This window comes from Terrapene carolina, unplaced genomic scaffold (genome assembly GCF_002925995.2).
Source record: "Terrapene carolina triunguis isolate 2854851 unplaced genomic scaffold, T_m_triunguis-2.0 Scaffold243, whole genome shotgun sequence".
NCBI lineage: Eukaryota > Metazoa > Chordata > Testudines > Emydidae > Terrapene > Terrapene triunguis.
This window is the reverse complement of record NW_020664594.1, coordinates 2,381-22,189: the sequence shown is the minus strand read 5'-3', so window position 1 is coordinate 22,189 and position 19,809 is coordinate 2,381. Positions and strand designations below refer to the sequence as shown.

Below are 19,809 nucleotides of genomic sequence, written 5' to 3'. Positions count from 1 at the left end.
ATAATGCACTTTTGGAAGGTGTTCAGATACTATGGTGATGAGGGTAGTACACAAACTGGAATGGAATAAGGTAGTGTGAGTTGCTATAATGGCTCCCAAGTCACCTCTCCCTGCCACCAGCATGTGGAAAATGAAGTATAGTTTGGATGGCCCTTCCCTGCTGATACTCAACTGCCATAATGGGCTATTGAAAGCTGGTGCAGAGTAGGGCATTCTTCAGGCTGCTCTAAATTACACCAGGGACCAGCCCAGTGTGAAACAGCCCCACTGATTGGGGGTACAAAGACAGCCTTTATATGCACACCCTTATCTTGAGCTGTGTCGTGCAGTAGACAGTGTTCAGTGTCGTGCAGCTGTAGATTTCAGAAACCAATTGATAGTGTCTCAAAGAATCTTAATTTGAAAAAATAATACAAAGGCCTTAGATAAAACACTGTCCTGTAGATTTAAAAGCTGGCTGATTGACCCAAAATGACGGAATGGTGTGGAGCATTTGTGCATCACCCAGACAGCAGCTCCCACAGACTGACATCTTTGAATGAAGATAGGGGAGCATAAGATAGTTGGCCAAGCTTGCCAGGCCATACACTCAACTTGATGGCATTTCTCTGTCTGTCTGTACGTAATGTGATAACTTTTGAATGCCACATCCTAAAATGAGCCATAGATTCTTCTTCGAGTGACAGTCCCTATATGTATTCCAAATTGCGGGGTGTGCATGTGCGCCATGAACTAGAGCCAGAAGTTTTCAGTAGCAGTGTCTATTGATTTGCAAGTGGGTCGTGCATTGTCTCGTGCTCCAGACGAGGTTATAAGAGGCCCTGCGGGCGACACTCCTTCAGTTCCCTCTTACCGCCACATGGTCGGAATCGGAATCCTTGTTCTCTGTGCTCGTAGTCTGACTACAAGAACGCTCTTGTCTGTTGTAGTCACAGACTCACAGGCCCTGTGCTCTCTCGGCTCCGTATGGCCCCTGTGAGTAACCCCCTTCAGTGTGATAGCCCTCTGTGAGAGTTGCACTCTCTCTCCGGGACTAGGCCTTTTGGCCCTGCCGCCTCCTGGGACTGCACCTCTGAGCCTCCACCACGCCTGTCTCTGCCGTGGTGCCCCTCAGGGAATCCACTCGCTCTGGACCCCCGGGGCCTCCACACCCAAAGGGAGCAATGCCAGCCCGATCTCTAGACTGCAGTGACTCTCAGCCAGCGTAAAACAGAAGAATTTATTGAACATCTGAACCCAGCACAAGAAGTTCTCAAGGCCCTTGGGTCTAGGAAGTCTCAGCACCGTCCATCTGGGTCTGTCCCCGTCCCGATGGGCTCAGACTGCTCTTTGTCCCCAGTCCAGCAGCCCCCTCCTTCCAGCCAATCATCCGCTATCACCTTCCCCAACAGCCCCTCCATCCTTTGTCTTCAGTCCCACGTAAACAGGCCGCCTTGGCCCTCTCTCTTCCATCCTTTGGTTCCACTTTCCAAGGTCACGGACATCCTCTCCTCAGCCTTTTGTCCTCCCACTGGCCAGAACCGGCTGGGTTCCAGACTGGGGTGAGCCTCCCAGTTAATAGTTGATAGGGTACCCAATCTCCAGGCTGTAGTCCGCACACAGCCCCTAGCTACCCCCTCCCTGCGCCCTGAGCTACCCCCATCCCGCACACAGCCCCTAGCTACCCCCCCTGCCTGCACCCTGAGCTCCACCCCCTCACTGCACAAGCCCCTAGGTACCCCTGCCTACACCCTGAGCTATCCTCTCCCCCCCGCCACAGCCCCTAGTTACACCCTCCCTGCACCCTGAGCTACCGCCTCCTGCATACAGCCCGTAGCTACCCTCTTCCTGCACCCTGAGCTACCCCTCTTCCTGCACACACCCCCTAGCTACTGCCTCCTTACACCCTAAGCTACCCCCTGGCTGCACACAGCCCTTAGATACTCCCTGCCTGCACCATCCTGCCTTCACCCTGAGCTACCCCCGCTGCGTGCACACAGCCCCTAGCTAAGGCGTTCTCAAACTGGGGGTCAGGACCCCTCAGGGGGTCACAAGTTATTACATGGAGGGGTTGCGAGCTGTCAGCCTCCATCATTTATAATGGTGTTAAATATATAAAAAAGTCTTTTTAATTTATAAGGGGAGTCACACTCAGAGGCTTGCTCTGTGAAAGGGGTCACCAGTTCACTGCCCTAGCTACTCCCTGCCTGCACCCTGAGCTACCACCCTGCCTGCACACAGCCCCAGCTACCCCCATCCCTGCAACCTGAGCTACCCCCTGCCCGCACACAACCCCTAGCTACCGCCTCCCTGCACCCTGAGCTACACCCCTCACAGCCCCTAGCTACCCCCTCCCTGCACCCTGAGCTACCCCCTGCCCACACACAACCCCTAGCTACCACCTGACTGCACCCTGAGCTACACCCCTCACTGCATACAGCGCCTAGGTATCCCTTCCCTGTACCCTGAGCTACCCCCCCTACCCCCGGCACCCTGCACTACACCCCTGGCTACCCCGCCTGCCTCCTGAGCTGCAGCAGGTTGCTATTGACTTGGGTATACCCTTGGAGGAGGTCCAGGACCAACACCACCAACTGTTGGACATTCTCTAGCCCGGGGACCATCTGACATCACACTGGCCATTAATGATGCTATCCTCCAGCCTGCATGGACAGTTTGGCACATGCCAGCCTCATGTACCCCCACCCAAGAGAGCAGAATGACGGTACTTTGTCCCATCCAAGGGGGCTGACTTTCTCTCCCCCCCCCCTTCGGAGGTGGTGCACGCAGCGACCGAATGGGCAAAGCAGCATTCACATGCTTCTACCACCCCCGCCCCCAATAGAGTGGCGAAACACCTTGACCTCCTGGGCCATATGGTAAACTTCTCCACCGCCCACAGCACTGCATCTCCAATTACCAGTCTCTACTAGCGAAGTATGATGTTAATAACTATGCCAAGCTAGCAGAGTTCCTGGAGGACTTGCTGCAGGACAAACAGCTCTTCCAGGACCTTGTGGAGGAAGGTTGCCTGACTGCCAAGGTGAACCTCCAAGCTGCAATAGGTGTGGCAGATACAATCTTCCGTTCCCTTGCCACAGGTGTCTTCATGCAATGAAAGTCCTGGCTGCAGTCCTCTGGCTTCCCGAGGGAAGTCCAGACTACCATGCAGGACCTCCTCTTTGATGAGGACAAGCTATTCTCGGCAAAGACTGATGAGTCCCTCCACTCCCTGAAAGACTCGAGAGCAACACTTCAGTCTCTCGGAATCAACATCCCAGCACCCCGTCGGAAACAGCAGCAACCACCCTTCCGAGCATGCTCCTATGCATCATACCAGGCCGCCTATCCCCAGTACCAGGAACCCGGGTGACAGCACCCTCGTTCATAGCATCCATGACCATCAGCCACCACCATCTTCTCCATCTTACCACGGCATCAACCAGATCCCCGTTCTGACGTGTGTGTCGAGAGCTGTGAGCCCCCCTGGCTCCCCCAATCACCTTTGGGGGCTATCTTGTCCTGTTTGCCCACAACTGGGGCAAGATCACCATAGACCATTGGGTACTAGAAAGTGTATGACATGGTTACTCTATCAAATTCCTTGCCTTCCCTTCGCACCGGGGCTCCCCCTGGATGCCTACCAGGAGTCCCTCTCATTGCAACCTCCTGCAACATAAGGCTGACACCCCCCCTCAAAGGACACAATCGAACCAGTGCCCAGCCTCACTGTCAGCAAGGGCTTCTATTCCCCATACTTTCTCATTCCAAAAAAGGGAGGAGGACTCCGCCTTATACTCAATCTCCACCTACTCAACCCTTAATTGGGAACACCAAGTTCCATATGGTGATGCTCACATTGATCATCATCTCCCTCCCCCAGGGAACATGGTTTGCAGCTTTTGACATGGACGTGTATTTTCACATTGACATCCATCTGGCTCACTGCAAGTTTCTTTGCTTTCGTGTGGGCAGCAACCACTACCAGTTCAGAGTTCTCCCCTCCTGCATCCCGACGGCTCCAAGGGTCTTGATGAAAGTTTTGTGATCGTGGCAGTTCAGCTGAGACAACTGAGGTACTCTGTGTTCCCCTGCCTAGACGAATGACTTCTGGTTGTGCCATCCCTCACTGAGGCTACATCGGCTGTCTGTACTCTTCACTCTCTCCTCACCACTCTTGGCATCTGTATCAATTAGGAGAAATCTGTGCTCATCCCGACACAGACGGTCCACTTCATCAGTGCCTGCCTGGATTCTGTGGTGGCTCAGGCCTTTCTCCGCAACCCATGCACCCCGTTGCACTGCTGTCCCTGCCGCCTCAGTCACATGGCAGCTTGCACCCATGTGACACCACATGCTCACCTACACGTGCTATCTACAACTGTGGCTCCTATCGGTCTGCAGACCCCATTTCGACCACCTGGACGCCAAATTGATTGTCCCACTATCGGTCTGGGCCTCCCTCAGGTGGTGGAAAAATTGGAAAGAGTCCAGCTGAGGACAACAAAAATGATTGGGGGCTGGAGCACATGACTTATGAGGAGAGGCTGAGGGAACTGGGATTGTTTAGTCTGCAGAAGAGAAGAATGAGGGGGGATTTGATAACTGCTTTCAACTACCTGAAAGGGGGTTCCAAATAGGATGGATCTAGACTGTTCTCAGTGGTAGCAGATGACAGAACAAGGAGGAATGGTCTTAAGTTGCAGTGGGGGAAGTTTAGGAAAAACTTTTTCACTAGGAGGGTGGTGAAGCACTGGAATGGGTTACCTAGGGAGGTGGTGGAATCTCCTTTCTTAGAGGTTTTTAAGGTCAGGCTTGACAAAACCCTGGCTGGGATGATTTAGTTGGGGATTGGTCCTGCTTTGAGCAGGGGGTTGGACTAGATGACCTCCTGAGGTCCCTTCCAGTCCTGATATTCTATGATTCCACAGTGCTGATAGGCACCCCACTTCATGTCCCCCGTCCCAACCATCATCCTCACCACAGATGCCTCCCTAGCTGATTGGGGTGTCCACCTGGACGAGCATGCTGCCCAAGGGGCTTGGACTCAGTGCGAGGCCTACATGTACATCAATGTCCTGGAGCTGCGGGCGGTCCCCTAGCTGCCATGCTCAAATCCTCTCCAACAATACAACTGCAGTGGCCTACATAAACAGGCAAGGGGGCACCATGTTCCGGTCGCTCTGTGAGGAGTCCATCCTCCTCTGGAACCAGTGTGTACTGTCACACTCACATGTGGACCTCCTGGGTATGCAGAACACTCTGGTAGATGCACTCAGCCGAACCTGGTACCTTAAACACAAACAGGAGCTACATGACCCCACTCTCTGTTCCATCTGCCATGCTTGGGTACCCCTCGCTGGGACCTTTTTGGCCACTTGTAAAAACTGTAAGTTTCTGATCTACTGCTCCTTGGGGAGAAGGGGTCGCGATTCCCAGGGTGATGCTATCCCCCTTCCATGGCAGGGTGGTATCTGTTACGCCTTTCCTGCCTTCCCCAAGTCCTGTGCAAGATCCACTGTGACTGGGCCACAGTCCTACAAATAGCCTCGTTCTGGCCGTGTCAGTTTTGGTTTCCAGATCTACTCAGACTCTCCACCCGCCCAACAAGCCGCCTCCCTGTGCTGCCGGACTTCCTTGCCCAGGACTGGGGCAGAGTCTGTCATCTCAGCCCAGGCCTGCTTCGCCTCACGGCCTGGTTTTTGGAAGGAGCTCGCACATAGACAACACCTGTTCAACACTGTGCGGCACATGCTTACGCACAGCAGACAAGCTTCCACACGAGTGGGCTATGCAGCAAAATGGAAATGCTTCACCGCCTGGGCACAACGTCAGCACTTCCCCCTTGGTGCCGTCTCTGTCCCCACCGTCCTGGACTACCTCCTAGAACTTAAGGCCTCAGGTCTCGCCCTCATCTCAGTCCAGGTCCATTTGGCGACGCTTACGGCTTTCTTCTCACCAGTGGATGGCCACTCGGTATTTACCCACTCTAACACCACCCACTTCCTGAAGGGGCTGAGGAACATCTTCCCACCTATCCTTAACCCTACACCCCCCTGGGACCTCAATCTTGTACTCTCCACCCTCATGAGACCCTCCGCCTTCGAGCCCCTGGCCACATGCTCCCTCTCCAACCCATCCATGAAAGTCATCTTTCTCGTGGCCATTGCTTCTGCTAGGCAGGTCAGCAAATTGGCTTCCATGATGGCTGACCCCCCGGTATACAGTCTTTCATACAGAAAAAGTTTTCCTTATGCCTTCACCCTAAGTTTCTCCTGAAAGTGGTCTTGGAGTTTCACCTCAACCAGTCCATCCACCTCCCGGACTTCCATCCTAATCCGCACGCCACTCCGGTGGACAGGATCCTGCACTCACTTGGTGTCCGCCACGCACTTGTGTTCTACCTCGACAGAAACTGTGCCTTTTGCGCCTCTCCACGCCTCTTTGTGGCCACTGCAGAGAGGCCCGGGGCCAAGCCCTCTTTTCACAGTGCATATCAAAGTGGGTCTCTACATGCATCAGAGAGTGCTATGTGCTGTCTAACACGCTGCTGCGTGGCTGGATTACAACCCACTCAACACGGGCACACACGACCACTTCCACCTTCCAGGCGGACGTCTCTTGGCATGACACATACAGCGCAGCGACCTGGCGCTCCAGGCATACTTTTGCCACCCATCATGCTATTGCCCAGACAGTGACAGAAAATGTGGCCGTGGGCCGTGCCATCCTACAGATGGTGATATCTCTTGCATCCTCGCACCCACCTCCAATCTGATCACTGCTTGATACTCACCCACATTTGGAATACATATAGGGACCATCACTCAAAGAAGAGGAGGTTACTTACCTGTAACTGGAGGTTCTTCGAAATGCATGGTCCCTATTTGTATTCCAATACCCGCTCACTGTCCCCTCTGCTGTGGACCACGCTGATCAGTGGTAAGAGGGCATCACCCCACACAACCTCTTATAACCTCACTTGGAGCACAAGGCAACACACAACGCACGCGCAAGTCAATGGACACTGCTACTGAAATCTTCCGGTTCTCGTGCATGATGTGCATGCACACCCCACATTGGGAATACAAATAGGGACCACACATCTTAAAGAACATTCAGCTACAGATAAGTAACCTCCTCTTTCTGTTTTTCTCTAAAAATGGGTTGTCCGTTACTATGAAATTTTAACACCAAGTAATTTTTATGCAGTTTGATGCATGCGTGCAATCACAATATTTGGAGTAGGTGGCTTGGTGTGTGTAGAAGGGAAGTTTGTGAGGGTCAGGTAGTTACGTTTGCAGTGCTTGGTATGGTGGTGGTAAAGATGTGTGCCTATGGTAGAGGAGTAGAGGGTATGTTTTGTTGGGTGGCTTAACTTTCATATCTTCCCTTTTTGTGTGTTAGTGTTGTGTATGTAGCATCCCCACCTGCCTCACAGCAGTTTTTTGGGATATTCTTTATGGTGTGTTTGAAGACTTCCTAGCCTTCTTCCCACTGGTAGATTTTAATATTTCTATGTTACTCACAGTATTTCTGAATTCACTAAAACTTGCTTTTCAGAAATCTCTTGCTCTTCTACTGCTTCATTCTGTGACCCAGTTGTTTGCCATGCCAAGTACAAGTAGATAGTAGTCACTGGTTCTGAGCTTCCCTGTTTCTCTCTTTCATTTAACAGGATTTCCCAACAAAATAAACAGGAAAGGGCTGAAAGAGCAAAGGAGGCATAATGTTTTCTGAAGGACATAAATCCACACCGTGTAGAAGTCAAGCATAGGAGTTTATTACACACAGCGCTGGGGGAGTGTCACCTGGCTTATTAGGCTCAGAGACACTGTCAATCAATTGATTACAATAGAATATATAGATTTTCCATGGGCGGGGGTAAGTGACGGGGTAGGCAGTTCCACACCCCGGGATAGGTTTTGCAGCAAGACAAGATAGCACAGTAGCCAATGGTTAAAAGGTTACATAATGTCTTCACCCATGGTTTCAAGTTTAAGGTTATTAGTATAAAATATATATATGTTGAATTCTGATTTGGGGTCCATAGGAATGGAGCAACTCCTTTGATTGTCCAACAGGTACATTCCTAGGGGTTAAAGCAAAGAAACAGTGAGAGTATATGACAATACAGATTGTCTCCTTTATGTCTTAAGGCAGGGCATTAGTCCCTTGGAAGAGAGGTGGAAGGATGCCATATCTTTATACTGACATGTGCCAATTTTTCATAAACTCAAGGTTGGATCTGTGGGAAGAACGTTCCCTACAGAAGAGACTGACACAATAGGAACAGGGATCCTTTGTTCAATCTGAAACATTGGATGAAACATCATTATTCAATTATTGCTTCAACATCTGGCATTTCTACTGACCAAGCATCTCTTAGCAAAGGCAATGTTATCTTGTTTATTCTGCTTTTCTCTTAGCTAATCACTATTAGCTAGGCCTCTGGTCTCTTAACCATACTCTGGACTTTGGGTCTGAAAAAAGAGCTGGCACAATCCATATACCAGGTTGTTATATAAAATGCTCATGGATTTTAACCCTTCATTTTCTATTTTAATTTCTTTTAATTTGTTCTGATTTCATTTGTCCTCCTTACAGTAACTGCTAATCCGATATCCTGATTCTATGCACTTCTGTGCTGGGATTGGCTAGGTGCTACGGCAGATATCACAAAGTTGAGCACCATAAATAGACAGAAAAGGCATAAATTAGGGAGGGTTTTTTTGTTTTGTTTTTTACATTTACAGGCTCATGAAAGTCTTATTGATGGGCACTTTCCTGCCCCAGAGGAGACACTGCAGCACCTGGCAGCCCTAAGGCTGCAGTACCTTCATGGAGACTATTCCAAAATCACCTGGACCCTTGATGGCATTTACCCAGTGAGCAGGCTAAAATCCAAAATCCTGCAGTCAACAAAGAGTAGCAGCACGACCAGTCATGCTCTGGAGAGGAGACGGACCAGCTTTCTGGAAGGAACGTTGAAACGTGGCTTCAAGACTGGCTCAGTAAAAAAGCAGAAGGTGGAAGAAGAGCAGATGATGGAAATGTGGGTGAAGGAGGAGCTCTCAGCTGCTCGGGCCAGCATAGTGCAGAAATGGAACAAGTTGCAGGGACTGTCTCAGCACCAGGCCATGTTGAAATACATGTCTATTGTAAAGGAATGGCCAGGCTATGGTTCAACACTCTTTGATGTTGAGGTGAGAGGTATATAAACTCAGATAACAACTACTGTCCAAGCAGTCGTTATTCTTGGGGATGAAAAATGTTGCGTTTTACACTGGACAGCATAGAGAAACTCTTGTTAACATGCTCCATTCTGCCTGACTCAGGAGCGGCGCCAGGGTTTTTGGCGCCCTAGGCGGGGGTCCTTCTGCGCTCCCGGTCGTCATCGGCAATTCTGCGGTGGGGGGGTCCTTCCGCGCTCCCGGTCTTTGGGGCACTTCGGCGGCGGGTCCTGGAGCGAGTGAAGGACCCGCCACAGAATTGCCGCCGAAGACCCGGAGCGTGGAAGGACCCCCCGCCGCCGAAATTGCCGCCAGGGCCGGCAAAATGCTGCCCCCCCAAAATCCTGGTGCCCTAGGCGACCGCCTAGGTTGCCTAAATGGAAGCACCGGCCCTGGCCTGACTGCACTTGGTGTGATTCCGCCATCAGAGCACTCCCACTTTGAAAGAGAGAGAGAAAACTTGGGACCTTCCCTGGCCCGTGAAGATGCTGGTGTGAGAAAGGAAGGTACAAAACAGGGAGGGAGATGATTTTCCATCGCCTGTTGTGAAAAAAAGCCCCAATCCTTTCTAGTGGGAAACACTTCAAAGAAGGCCTTTAAATAAATAATAGAGGCAATGATGCATTACATTACTCAGCATAATATTTACCTCAGTAAAATAACTGCTTATGAATATTTACACATTTGTTTTAAGCTGCTCTAGAATTTTCATTTTGCCACAGATTTTAGGACAGCAGTGCCACAGAAACCAGGGAATCTTGAGCAGCATTTCGGTGTAGTGTCACATACATGTGAAGCCCTGAAAATTGGGGTAGGAGCTTTGGCTGTGAGGATCTTGCAGCTGACCCACTCCAAGCTTTTCTGAGCAGGAATTGCTGCTGTTAAAGATTTCTAACTGTGAAAATAAATTATTCCCTGTTTCTCGCAGCAGAAGTCACTGAATGAGATAGGTGAAAGCACTGGATGTGGGGGACCTCACGGCTCACTCCTAAACCTTCCCAGCAGGAGGTGCTGTAGGATTCTCCTGCGGAAGTCCCATTTCTCCTATGGAGGAGGAGTACTGTGGTGTCCAGAGGGAGCAAGAGCTCTCAGGCCCTGCACTATGTTTGATTAAAAAAAATGCATTTTAACTCTTTCTTAAACAAGTAAGATATCTACCTCGGAGGGTTGCAGAATTAGAAGGAAAGATGAGTGAGTACAGAGGGACTGCTCAGACATATTCTGCACTGTTCATTCCAAACCCCTCTGCTCAACGGTTTGACTCAGGATATGTCTACACTTTGAGCTAGGGGTGCAAGTCCCAGCTCAAGGAGACATATCCACACTAGCTCTGAGCTAGTGTGCTAAAAATAGCAGTGCTGCTGTGGAGGCCCTAGCTGCCCTTTGTACATGCATACCATCCCGGATGGGTACGTACATGGGGTGGCTAGCCTCTGCCTGCACTGCCAGGCCTACACTGCTGTTTTTAGCTTGCCAGCTCAATCAGAGCTAGTATGGGTATGTCTCCAGAAACTGGGAATTACACCCTCAGCTCAAAGTGTAGACATGCCCTCAGACCTGCAATGCAGGAGTGTCCCCAGGTTTTATTTCCCATTTGGAGCACTGCTGTTAATCTGAGTTTTTTGTTCTCTACAGTGTAAGGAGGGTGGATTTCCGAATGATCTCTGGCTTGGAGTCAGTACAGAGAATGTGTCTGTATACAAACGGGGAGATCCTAAATCGCTGGAAACTTTCCAGTATGAGCACATTGTTTTCTTTGGAGCTCCGCAACCCAATACCTTCAAAATTACAGTGGATGAGCGAGAGATGTTCTTTGAAACCTCCCAGGTATGTGTAACAGGATGTTCTTGCTGTGCATACAGTGTGACTATCCGAGTTCCATTATTTCTGAATAATTACTAGAACCAAACAAAGATTTGAACTTTGCACTTTGCAAGTGAGACCTGCCTTATTAAAAAACTCCTCCTGTAGAAACTGGGCAGGAGAGGAGGAGGGCTTGATTTCCTTTCAACCATGTCACTGCCCAACATTTCCTGAAGAAAGAAAAAAACATGCTGAACCTCATTTAACATGCAAAACACTTTGTTAATTTGGAGTTTACGGTTTTGGGTGTTCCTTGGTCCCCCATGCTTCTCATGCCCTTCCAGAATGTGAAAAGCCAATTAAAACAACTCACATGGGAAAATAATGCAGAGTTACGGTGACCATACATCACCTCTACAAGACTATTAGTGCAGTAGTAACCAATAGAACATGAATTGTAGAAATGCAGCAGTAAGGTGACACTTCCCTTCCAACAGAATCATGTGACTTTAATTCTGCTCCCTTGAATCCCTGCCCTGAGTGGTCCCTCAGGGAAATCAGTGCGTCAGACCTCTGTAAGCCATTTGTAGCACAAGGTGGAGCATGAAGACAGATGCATTTTGGGGAAACTGAAGAGAAGTTTAATGTTTTTAAAATCCTTGAATTTCTGCTTTCCAGAATCTTTCAGGCAAATCAAAGTACCATATTCCTCCTTTAACTTTTATGTTGAATGGGATATAATACTGATCACCTGCAAGGAATCTGAATAGTAATGATGCTGGCACAAACCACAGTGAGATCTGTGAGACTGTATAAATTGGAGTTGTGATAAGTATAAATCTCAGATTCTTCAGGCCATGATCCATGTGGATTCACTGCTGTTCCTTCTGGATGCACATGCACTCAAGTTCAGATTTTTTGGCCAGCATTGTCTACTGATTCATAGATTCAAGCCAGAAGGGACCAGTATGATCATCTAGTTTGACCTCCTGTATAACACAGGGCATAGAACTTCCACACAAAAATTACTAGAGCAGATCTTTTGGAAAAACATCCAGCCTTGACTTTAAAATTCCCAGTGATGGCAAATCCACCTGAACCCTTGGTATATTGTTCCAGTGGTTGGTTATCTTCACTGTTAAAAGTGTATGCCAGTGGTTCTCAAACGTTTGTACTGGTGACCCCTTTCATATAGCAAGCCTCTGAGTGTGACCCCCTTACAAATTAAAAACACCTTTTTATATATTTAACACCATTGTAAATGCTGGAGGCAAAACAGGGTTTGGGGTGGAGGCTGACAGCTCATGACCCCCCCATGTAATAACCTCACGACCCCCTGAGCGGTCCCGACCCGCAGTTTGAGAACCCCTGGTTTATGCCTTATTCCAATCTGAATTTGTCTAGCTTCACCTTCCAGCCATTGAATGATGGTACACCTTTCTCTGCTAGATAGAAAATCCCATTATCCAATATGTGTTCCCCATGTAGGTGCTTAAAGACAGTAATCAAGTCACCTCTTAACCATCTCTTTGTTAAACTAAATAGATTGAACAACTTAAATCAATCACTATAAGGCAAATTCTTGCGGTCTTCTCTGTACCCTCTCCAATTTAACAACATCCTTCTTGACTTGTGGACACCAGAACTGTACACTGTATTCCAGCAGCAGTTGCACCAGTGCCAAATACAGAGGAAAAATAACCTTTCTGCCCCTACTAGAGATTCCCCTGTTTATTCATATAAGGTTCACATTAGCCCTTTTGGCCACAGCATCGCACTGATAGTTCCTGTTCAGCTGATTATGCATGTGCACATACACACCCCCGTTTTTCAGAGTCCCTCTTTCCCAGGATAGAGCCCCCCATCCTGTAAGTATGGCCAACAGTCTTTGTTCCTAGATATATACATGTACCCAGCTTGCCGAGTGAGCCAGATCGCACTGCATCGGTGACCTGTCCTCTATTGACCACTCCCCCAGTTTTTGTGTCATCTGCAAACTTATCAGTGATGATTTTATATTTTCTTCCAGGTCATTGATCTAAATGTTATATAGCATAAGGCCAGCAACTGATTCCTGTAGAACCCCGCTAGAAACACATCAGTTTATTGATGATTCCCTATTTACAATTTCATGTTGAGACCTATCAGTTAGCCAGCTTTTAATCCATTTAATATGTGCTATGTTAATTTTATGTCTTTCTACTTTTATACTCAAAATGTCATGTGGTACCAAGTCAAATGCTTGACAGATGTCCATTACATTAACACTATTACCTTTATCAGCCAAATTTGTAATCTCATTTTAAAAAATGAAGTTACTTTAACAGGGTCTCTTTTCCGTAACATCAATTTGATTGGCGCTAATTACATTACCCTCCTTTAGTTCTTTATTAATCGAGTCCCATATCAGCCGATTAATTATCTTGTCTGGAATTGATATCAGACTGACAGGCTTATAATTACCCAGGTCATCCCGTTTACCCTTTTTAAATATTAGCACAACATTAGCTCTCTGAAGGTCCTCTGCGACTTCCTATGTTCCAAAACTTATTTTAAATCACCATTAATGGTCCAGCGAGTGCCTAAGCCAGCTTTTTAAAACTCTTTGATGCAAGCTATCCAGACCTGCAGATTTAAAAATTGGGGCTGCACCTTTGCCATACATCTTCTTGTGCTCCCCTTCCTCTCCCACCTGAGGGCATAAAGGGCAGAGCAGGACAAACCATCCATTGGCTCCTTCTTACTGATTGTGACAGTGAGATAGAACCCTTACCGGGTCCATGACTCTGCGCACTGTACAATTAGTTATTAGGCTCGTGTGTTTTAGTTTGTGTAGTTAATAGTTGTAATGTAATGCCTGTTGGCAAAAAAATCTGATTTTTACATTGGTGGGGGTAACCTCTGGTAACGATGCTTAGTTGCTATGGCTGAGGCTAGATCCCTGGAATTTAAAATTTGTCCCTCTTGTGAAGCTGCTGTATCTATCATTGATAGACACGTTAGGTTCTGCCTTGGCAAGGGAAAGATCCCTGCAGTGTTCAATCTGCTGCTCCTTTTCCAAAAGGACACAGCAATCCAGGGAAGCCCGTCTCTTTCTTTTTGAGTGCTCCATTGAGGGCCTCTTCAGAGCCTGAGGCCAAAAATCCTGTCAAGCCTGCTCAGTCACTCTTGACTAGTGCTCCCATGAGCCATAATTTTATGTAGAGCTCCCGGGCTTATTCTTTATCAAAGAGAGCAAGCCTCTCGGCTACAGAGTAGCACAGAGGAGTCAAGAACTCACCAGAAAGAAGTTGCAAGGCACATCGTTCCCAGGATGAACATAGCACCCTCCCTGGTGCCTAGTAAGATGAGACAGAAGACACCCTAAGCAGACCGCCAAAGCTCCACCAGACAGGGCTCTCACTATTACAATCCTCAGAAAATGTTGGAATCACTGAGGAAGAAGCTAGGACTCAAAATTGGCAGAGAAAGATCCACACTGTCGCTGACACAAAGGATACAGTTCATAGGAGCCATGTTTTATTCAAAATCACCAAGAGTTTATAGGTTTCAGACCATGGTACATCGCATCAGTCATGTACCAGCTCATCCAGAGATGTCTGTAAGAGAATGCCTCAGACGTCTGGTCACATGGCCTTCTGCACTTAGGTCACACAGCATGCCAGACTTCACCTACACTCCATGCAAGAATGGCATCACATGGACATGAAGGTGAGAGTCCTGCGAATAGTCCTCTCCTTAGTAGATTACTGGAAGGACCCTCTTCCGTTGCGCAATGCAGTTCTGTTTTCTTCTTCTATGATCTACCTAGATGCTGATGGATGCTTCCGTACTTGTATGAGAAACTCATCTAGACTAATCAAGGCTTCTTTGGTTCTCCCAGGAAGCTCCTCTCCATATAAATGTCCTGGAGCTCAGAGACATACATCTAGCAAACACAGCATTTCGACCCTTATTATAGGGATCCAAGTGATGATGTACAGCACAATGGCTGTGTAGTATGTCAGTAGGCAGGGAGGAGCATGGTGATCACCTCTATGCCAAGAAGCCATTCATCTCTGAGATTAGTGCATTAGTCATCAAATCACACCAGCAGTGCTCCATCTTCCAGGTTTGCAAAATGCCCTAGCAGATCAGATCAGCTTCTCAGACAATTTACAGACAACCACACACACAGTCAAAGACTCAATTCTGTAGAATATCTTTCAGCGCTGGGATGCCCCAAAATAGGCTTATGTGCCTCTCACGGAGTCATAGGCCCAATGCTCCTGGACTACTGTGTATGAAGCCAGCCAGGACTCTGGGGTAGCGTGACTCCCCTCAGGGCATGCTTTCCAGGGCAAAAAGCCTCCTCAGCTAAGGCTTTCCTGGGTCTGACCTCCGAGCATCCAGCACCCCTATTCTCACCATGCGCTTCATGCAGTGGGTCCACCTGGATGGGACCCCTGGGGAAGCCAGAGGGCCCAGCACCCCAACCCTGCAGTCAGCCATGACTCTCAGCCAGCGAGTAAAACAGAAGGTTTATTAGTCGACAGGTACACAGTGTAGAACAGATCTTGTTAGCATAGAAATCAGTGACTTTCAGCAAAGTCCATCTTGAGATAACCCCGGGCCTGAACTCCCCCCCTCTTCGAGTCTCCAACCACAGACTGTCCTGGACCCAGCTGCCTGGCCTCCAACACGCCCGTTGCCCCTCCTCCCGGTCTTTGTCCTGCTTCCCGGGCAAAGTGTCACCTGGTCGCATCCCCCTCCTGGTTCTCAGGTTACGAAGGGCACCATCCATTGCTTACTTGCAAGCAGCTGGACAGCCTCACCTACCCCCGAAGGCCTCAGCAAATGTCTCACACCCATATTCCCACCACCTAGGCATCGGTGCAGTACATGGGAAACTGAGGTACACACAGTATTCATACAAGACAGTAAGACTCACATACAACATAACAAGGGGGAAAACCCCACTTCGTCACAGTGCCACAGACCCAAATAAGAAATGTCCTGCATTCTGCTCCAGAAGGGGGTTCTAGGCTCACCGACAGACACCTTCCTCATTTCGTGGACATATTGGGGCTCATGTACACCTACTCGCCAATCCCATTAATATCAAGGGTCCTGAGGAAACACAGCCAAGATTCAGCATTAATGATCTGGGTGGCCCCACATGGCCCAGACGATTCTAGTACTCTGATTTGGTGAACCTGTCAACGTAGTCTACAATGTTCGTATCTGTTCTGCCCAAGGTAGTTTTGCAAAACAGAGTTCAGATCTTATACACAGATCCAGCATTGTTACATCCGATAGCCTGGATGCTGGCTGGTTAACAACCATCAAAAGAAGCTGTTCAGATGAAGTCCAGAACATCTTGATACATAGCAGAAAAACCTCTGCTAGAGTGACTTGTACAGGAACATAGAAGAGGAAAATTCAGGCACTATGGCTGCTCCGTCTTACATGGTGCTCCATAAAGATGACTTTTAAGCCTCACCTCAAGTTCCTGCCTAAGGTTGTTTCCAATATTTAAAAGTATATTCACCTTCCAGTTTTCTTCTTCAAAAGACTCACTCAAACCAGGGGGAAGTCAAACTGCAGACCCTTTGATATGTTAAGGGTTCTTTTAACCTAGAGATTTTCTGAATGGGTATCTAACTGTATTAAATCATGTGAAAGAGAGCTAAACTAGATCCACCCATGCAGATTAGAGCCCCTTCCACTGGGGCACAGGCAGCTTCTCTAAGTATCCCTATTTCAGAAATGTGCAGGGCAGCTACATGGGGATTACCCAGCACTATTCCCTGGTTCAAGCTTAATGATCATATGCTCACTTGGTAGAACTGTTCTGCAATCTTTGTTTAAATAGAACTCCTAGAACCAACCTCCTGACTCTGAGGTAACTGCTGGCTAGTCCTCTGAAGTGGAATCCATCTGAACAGTTACTCGAAGATGATGGAATGGTTACTTACAATAAATGTGGTTCTTCGAGTTGTTTTGTCCTCATGGATTCCATGACCTGCCCTCCTTCCCTGTTACTATGGCATCCTATACTGTATGGATTTTTTATTGGCAAAGGAACTGAGGGACCATTTGGCCACTCTGCCCTTATTCCTTGGGCATGAGGTCCTCTGGGGCCCAAGCATGACCCCAATGGATGTTGCTGGCCAAAAGACTCTGATTTTGAGTTCATGGGGTGCATGTCCACCCAGAAAGAACAGAAGTTGAATCCATGTAGACAGCTTATCTCAAAGAACCACAGTTACTGTAATGTAAGTAATCATTTTGGGGTTTGTTAGGGAGGGGTAAAGTATTGTTACATTTCCTGTTTTTGGTTAAGGTTCCTGCCCATGCAACCTTAGTTCGGCCTCATTTCCTATACTTTTGAGTTCCTGACTTTGGAAACGTTAATGTTTTAAACATTGTTTTTTAATGTAATTTATAAAAAAATCATTAGACCTACCAAGCTGTGTCCATTTCTAAATTGAGTCATTGCATAATCACAGAGCTGTAACCCACCATTATTCCTCATCCTATGCCCTCACAATCTGTCACTTTTGGTATCCCATATCTATTGCCAGCACTTCAGGGCAGTGACTGTGTCTTTCTGCAAAGTGCCTCGTACACCTAACTACTATGTTTTCAATCTGCCTACCCATCCTTTCTTTTTTTGTCCAGGTGGGAGAGATAATAAAGATCATGAAAGCCTACATCAACATGATCGTGAAGAAACGCTGCAGTGTCAAATCAGCTGCCAGTACGGACAGTCACCCTAGCATCTGGACTAGGTGATGAGAAGGAACCCTTATTCCATTAGCCAGAGGCACTTGTTATGTGGTGGGAGTTTACAACTTGCCAGCAGGACGTGTAGCAAAGATTTTTTTTTTAAGAACTTCACTTGACTGATTCCTACATAGAAACAAACTGAAATCACACATCACCACTTACAGTACCAAGGGATTTGCACCTCATCCTAAAGATGTTAGTTAACATCAAAAACTGTTATATTAAACATGAACAGCCGAGATTTGTATTCATCTTGGTTGTTTGAGGGACACTGTCTTAAAGAAACAAAGCCACAAGCTTCCTCTTATCTGTCGTCTTCTGCCTTTTTCACACTTGTCTGTCACACTGTCAAAAAAATACACAAGGAACAGTTCTGCACTAGAGGGAGCAGAATTGAATAGCTTTCAGTTTGTCGAAGAGCAACTGGGATCTGGGAATTTTGCTAAGAAAATATTTGTTTTAATTTATTTTTCAGCCAAACTTAAAGTTGCATTCCTTTTCCCCAGATTTCATAGTGTTTAATTCTGACTGCCTGGATGTCACAGGCCATTACATTTTACCTAGTTAACCTTGTGCTGCATCAAGTAACTTGGGTTAGACTAAAGTATTTTGGTCCTCAGGAGCCTAAACAGTTGGTTGCCACAGCCAGAGAACAGGAATGTGTTTGCATGGTTCTCTCTCAAGGACAGGGGTGGGCTGTCTGAAATGGATCCTACTCAGGTTCAGCTCAAACTACATTCTAAACAGCCCTGGTTGAAAAGTGAAGGGTTGTCTATTCCTGGGGGCATGAATGCCATTTAGTTGCATTTACAAGGAAACAGCTGTTTCAGCCCCCACCCCCAATTTGAGTTCAAACTCATCACTTTAAATGTAGTGACTTGGGTCCTGCCATACGATTTATTTACATTTAGGCTTTTAGGATGTCCTGGATGGAGGGACAGTTGCCTTAGAAAAAGTGGTGGCTCTTACTAAGCACACAGTGTGCAGATGAACCTCCCTTCCTTCCACTCTAGTCTAACAGGAAAGACCGCCACTCATTCCAGCAAGAACTTCACATGCCACTCAGTTGTAACTGGCTCCTTTACCAGTAAAGTTCCTTCCTTCCACTCCATGGGGCTTTAGCAAAACCCAAAGAGAACAATTTGTTTTCACAGAAAACAGGACTAGCATAGTTGGCATATTTCTCTTCCCCCTATCCCCCAACCATTCTGCAACATGCACACACCTGTCACTAGGCTAAGCATGTACAGGGTTGACATTACATTTTTTTAAACTGGAATTTTGCCTTAAGAAGCCTTATTGATGAGTCTTACAAGAGCCCCTTTTTGTCACTTCCATAATAAACAGATGACTAGGTGGCAACTTCAAATGGTCAGGAAAGCAGAGGAGATAGACAAAATAACACTGGTCACATTGCATATTTGGTCAAATACACTGAATGGAGCCTTTTAATATATTTAACCATAGCTCTAATTTCTCCTGCCCTACTGCTATAGTCTAGCTCTTGGGTAGCTGCAGGCAGCTTGAACCCAGTTGGGAATGTTAACACCCCTCACTTCTTGTTCTGACATGCTCATTTCTATTACAGATTTCCTTCTGCTTTCTTTTTTTAATTTGTAACTGGCTTTACAAAATGAAGGTTTAATAAATTATTGGCTTGCATGGCCTGTTTTCCTTCACAGATGTTGTGCACAAACTGTTGTGCGCTCATGTGTACCTGTTTATACAGAGATCTGTCACCCAGTGCTGATATGCAGACATATCTGAGCATGAGGGAGAAAGCAACTGCTTAGCAACAATGTGAGTAGCAGATTTTGCTTTGGTGACAAGTTGAGAGGCCCAGGATGGGATAGAAAATGTTTCAAACTCTCTTGGTGTTTGTGCTGCACAGGGTGATCTATTGGATGGAGATTGCATCTTGGGTTACGGGGGGAGAGCCTAGCCCACCCTGAGACATTCGTTGCAACTGAGGGTTCTGTATCACCATTCCTGAGCAAATAACCAAAGGAGGAAAGGGTCAGGG

General features: G+C 47.5%; 1 protein-coding gene across 1 annotated transcript in view; it reads left to right on the top strand.

Annotated features, from left to right (window-relative positions):
- LOC112111072 (unconventional myosin-X-like) overlaps positions 1–19,430 on the top strand; it is a 214,155-nt gene extending 194,725 nt beyond the window's left edge. Inside the window, exons 37-39 of the mRNA XM_026657427.1 lie at positions 8,736–9,185; positions 10,848–11,039; positions 17,679–19,430. Coding sequence (XP_026513212.1) covers positions 8,736–9,185; positions 10,848–11,039; positions 17,679–17,792 — 756 coding nt within the window. The 3' untranslated portion in view covers positions 17,793–19,430. The remainder of the gene's footprint in view (positions 1–8,735; positions 9,186–10,847; positions 11,040–17,678) is intronic.
- The last annotated feature ends 379 nt before the right edge of the window (positions 19,431–19,809 follow it).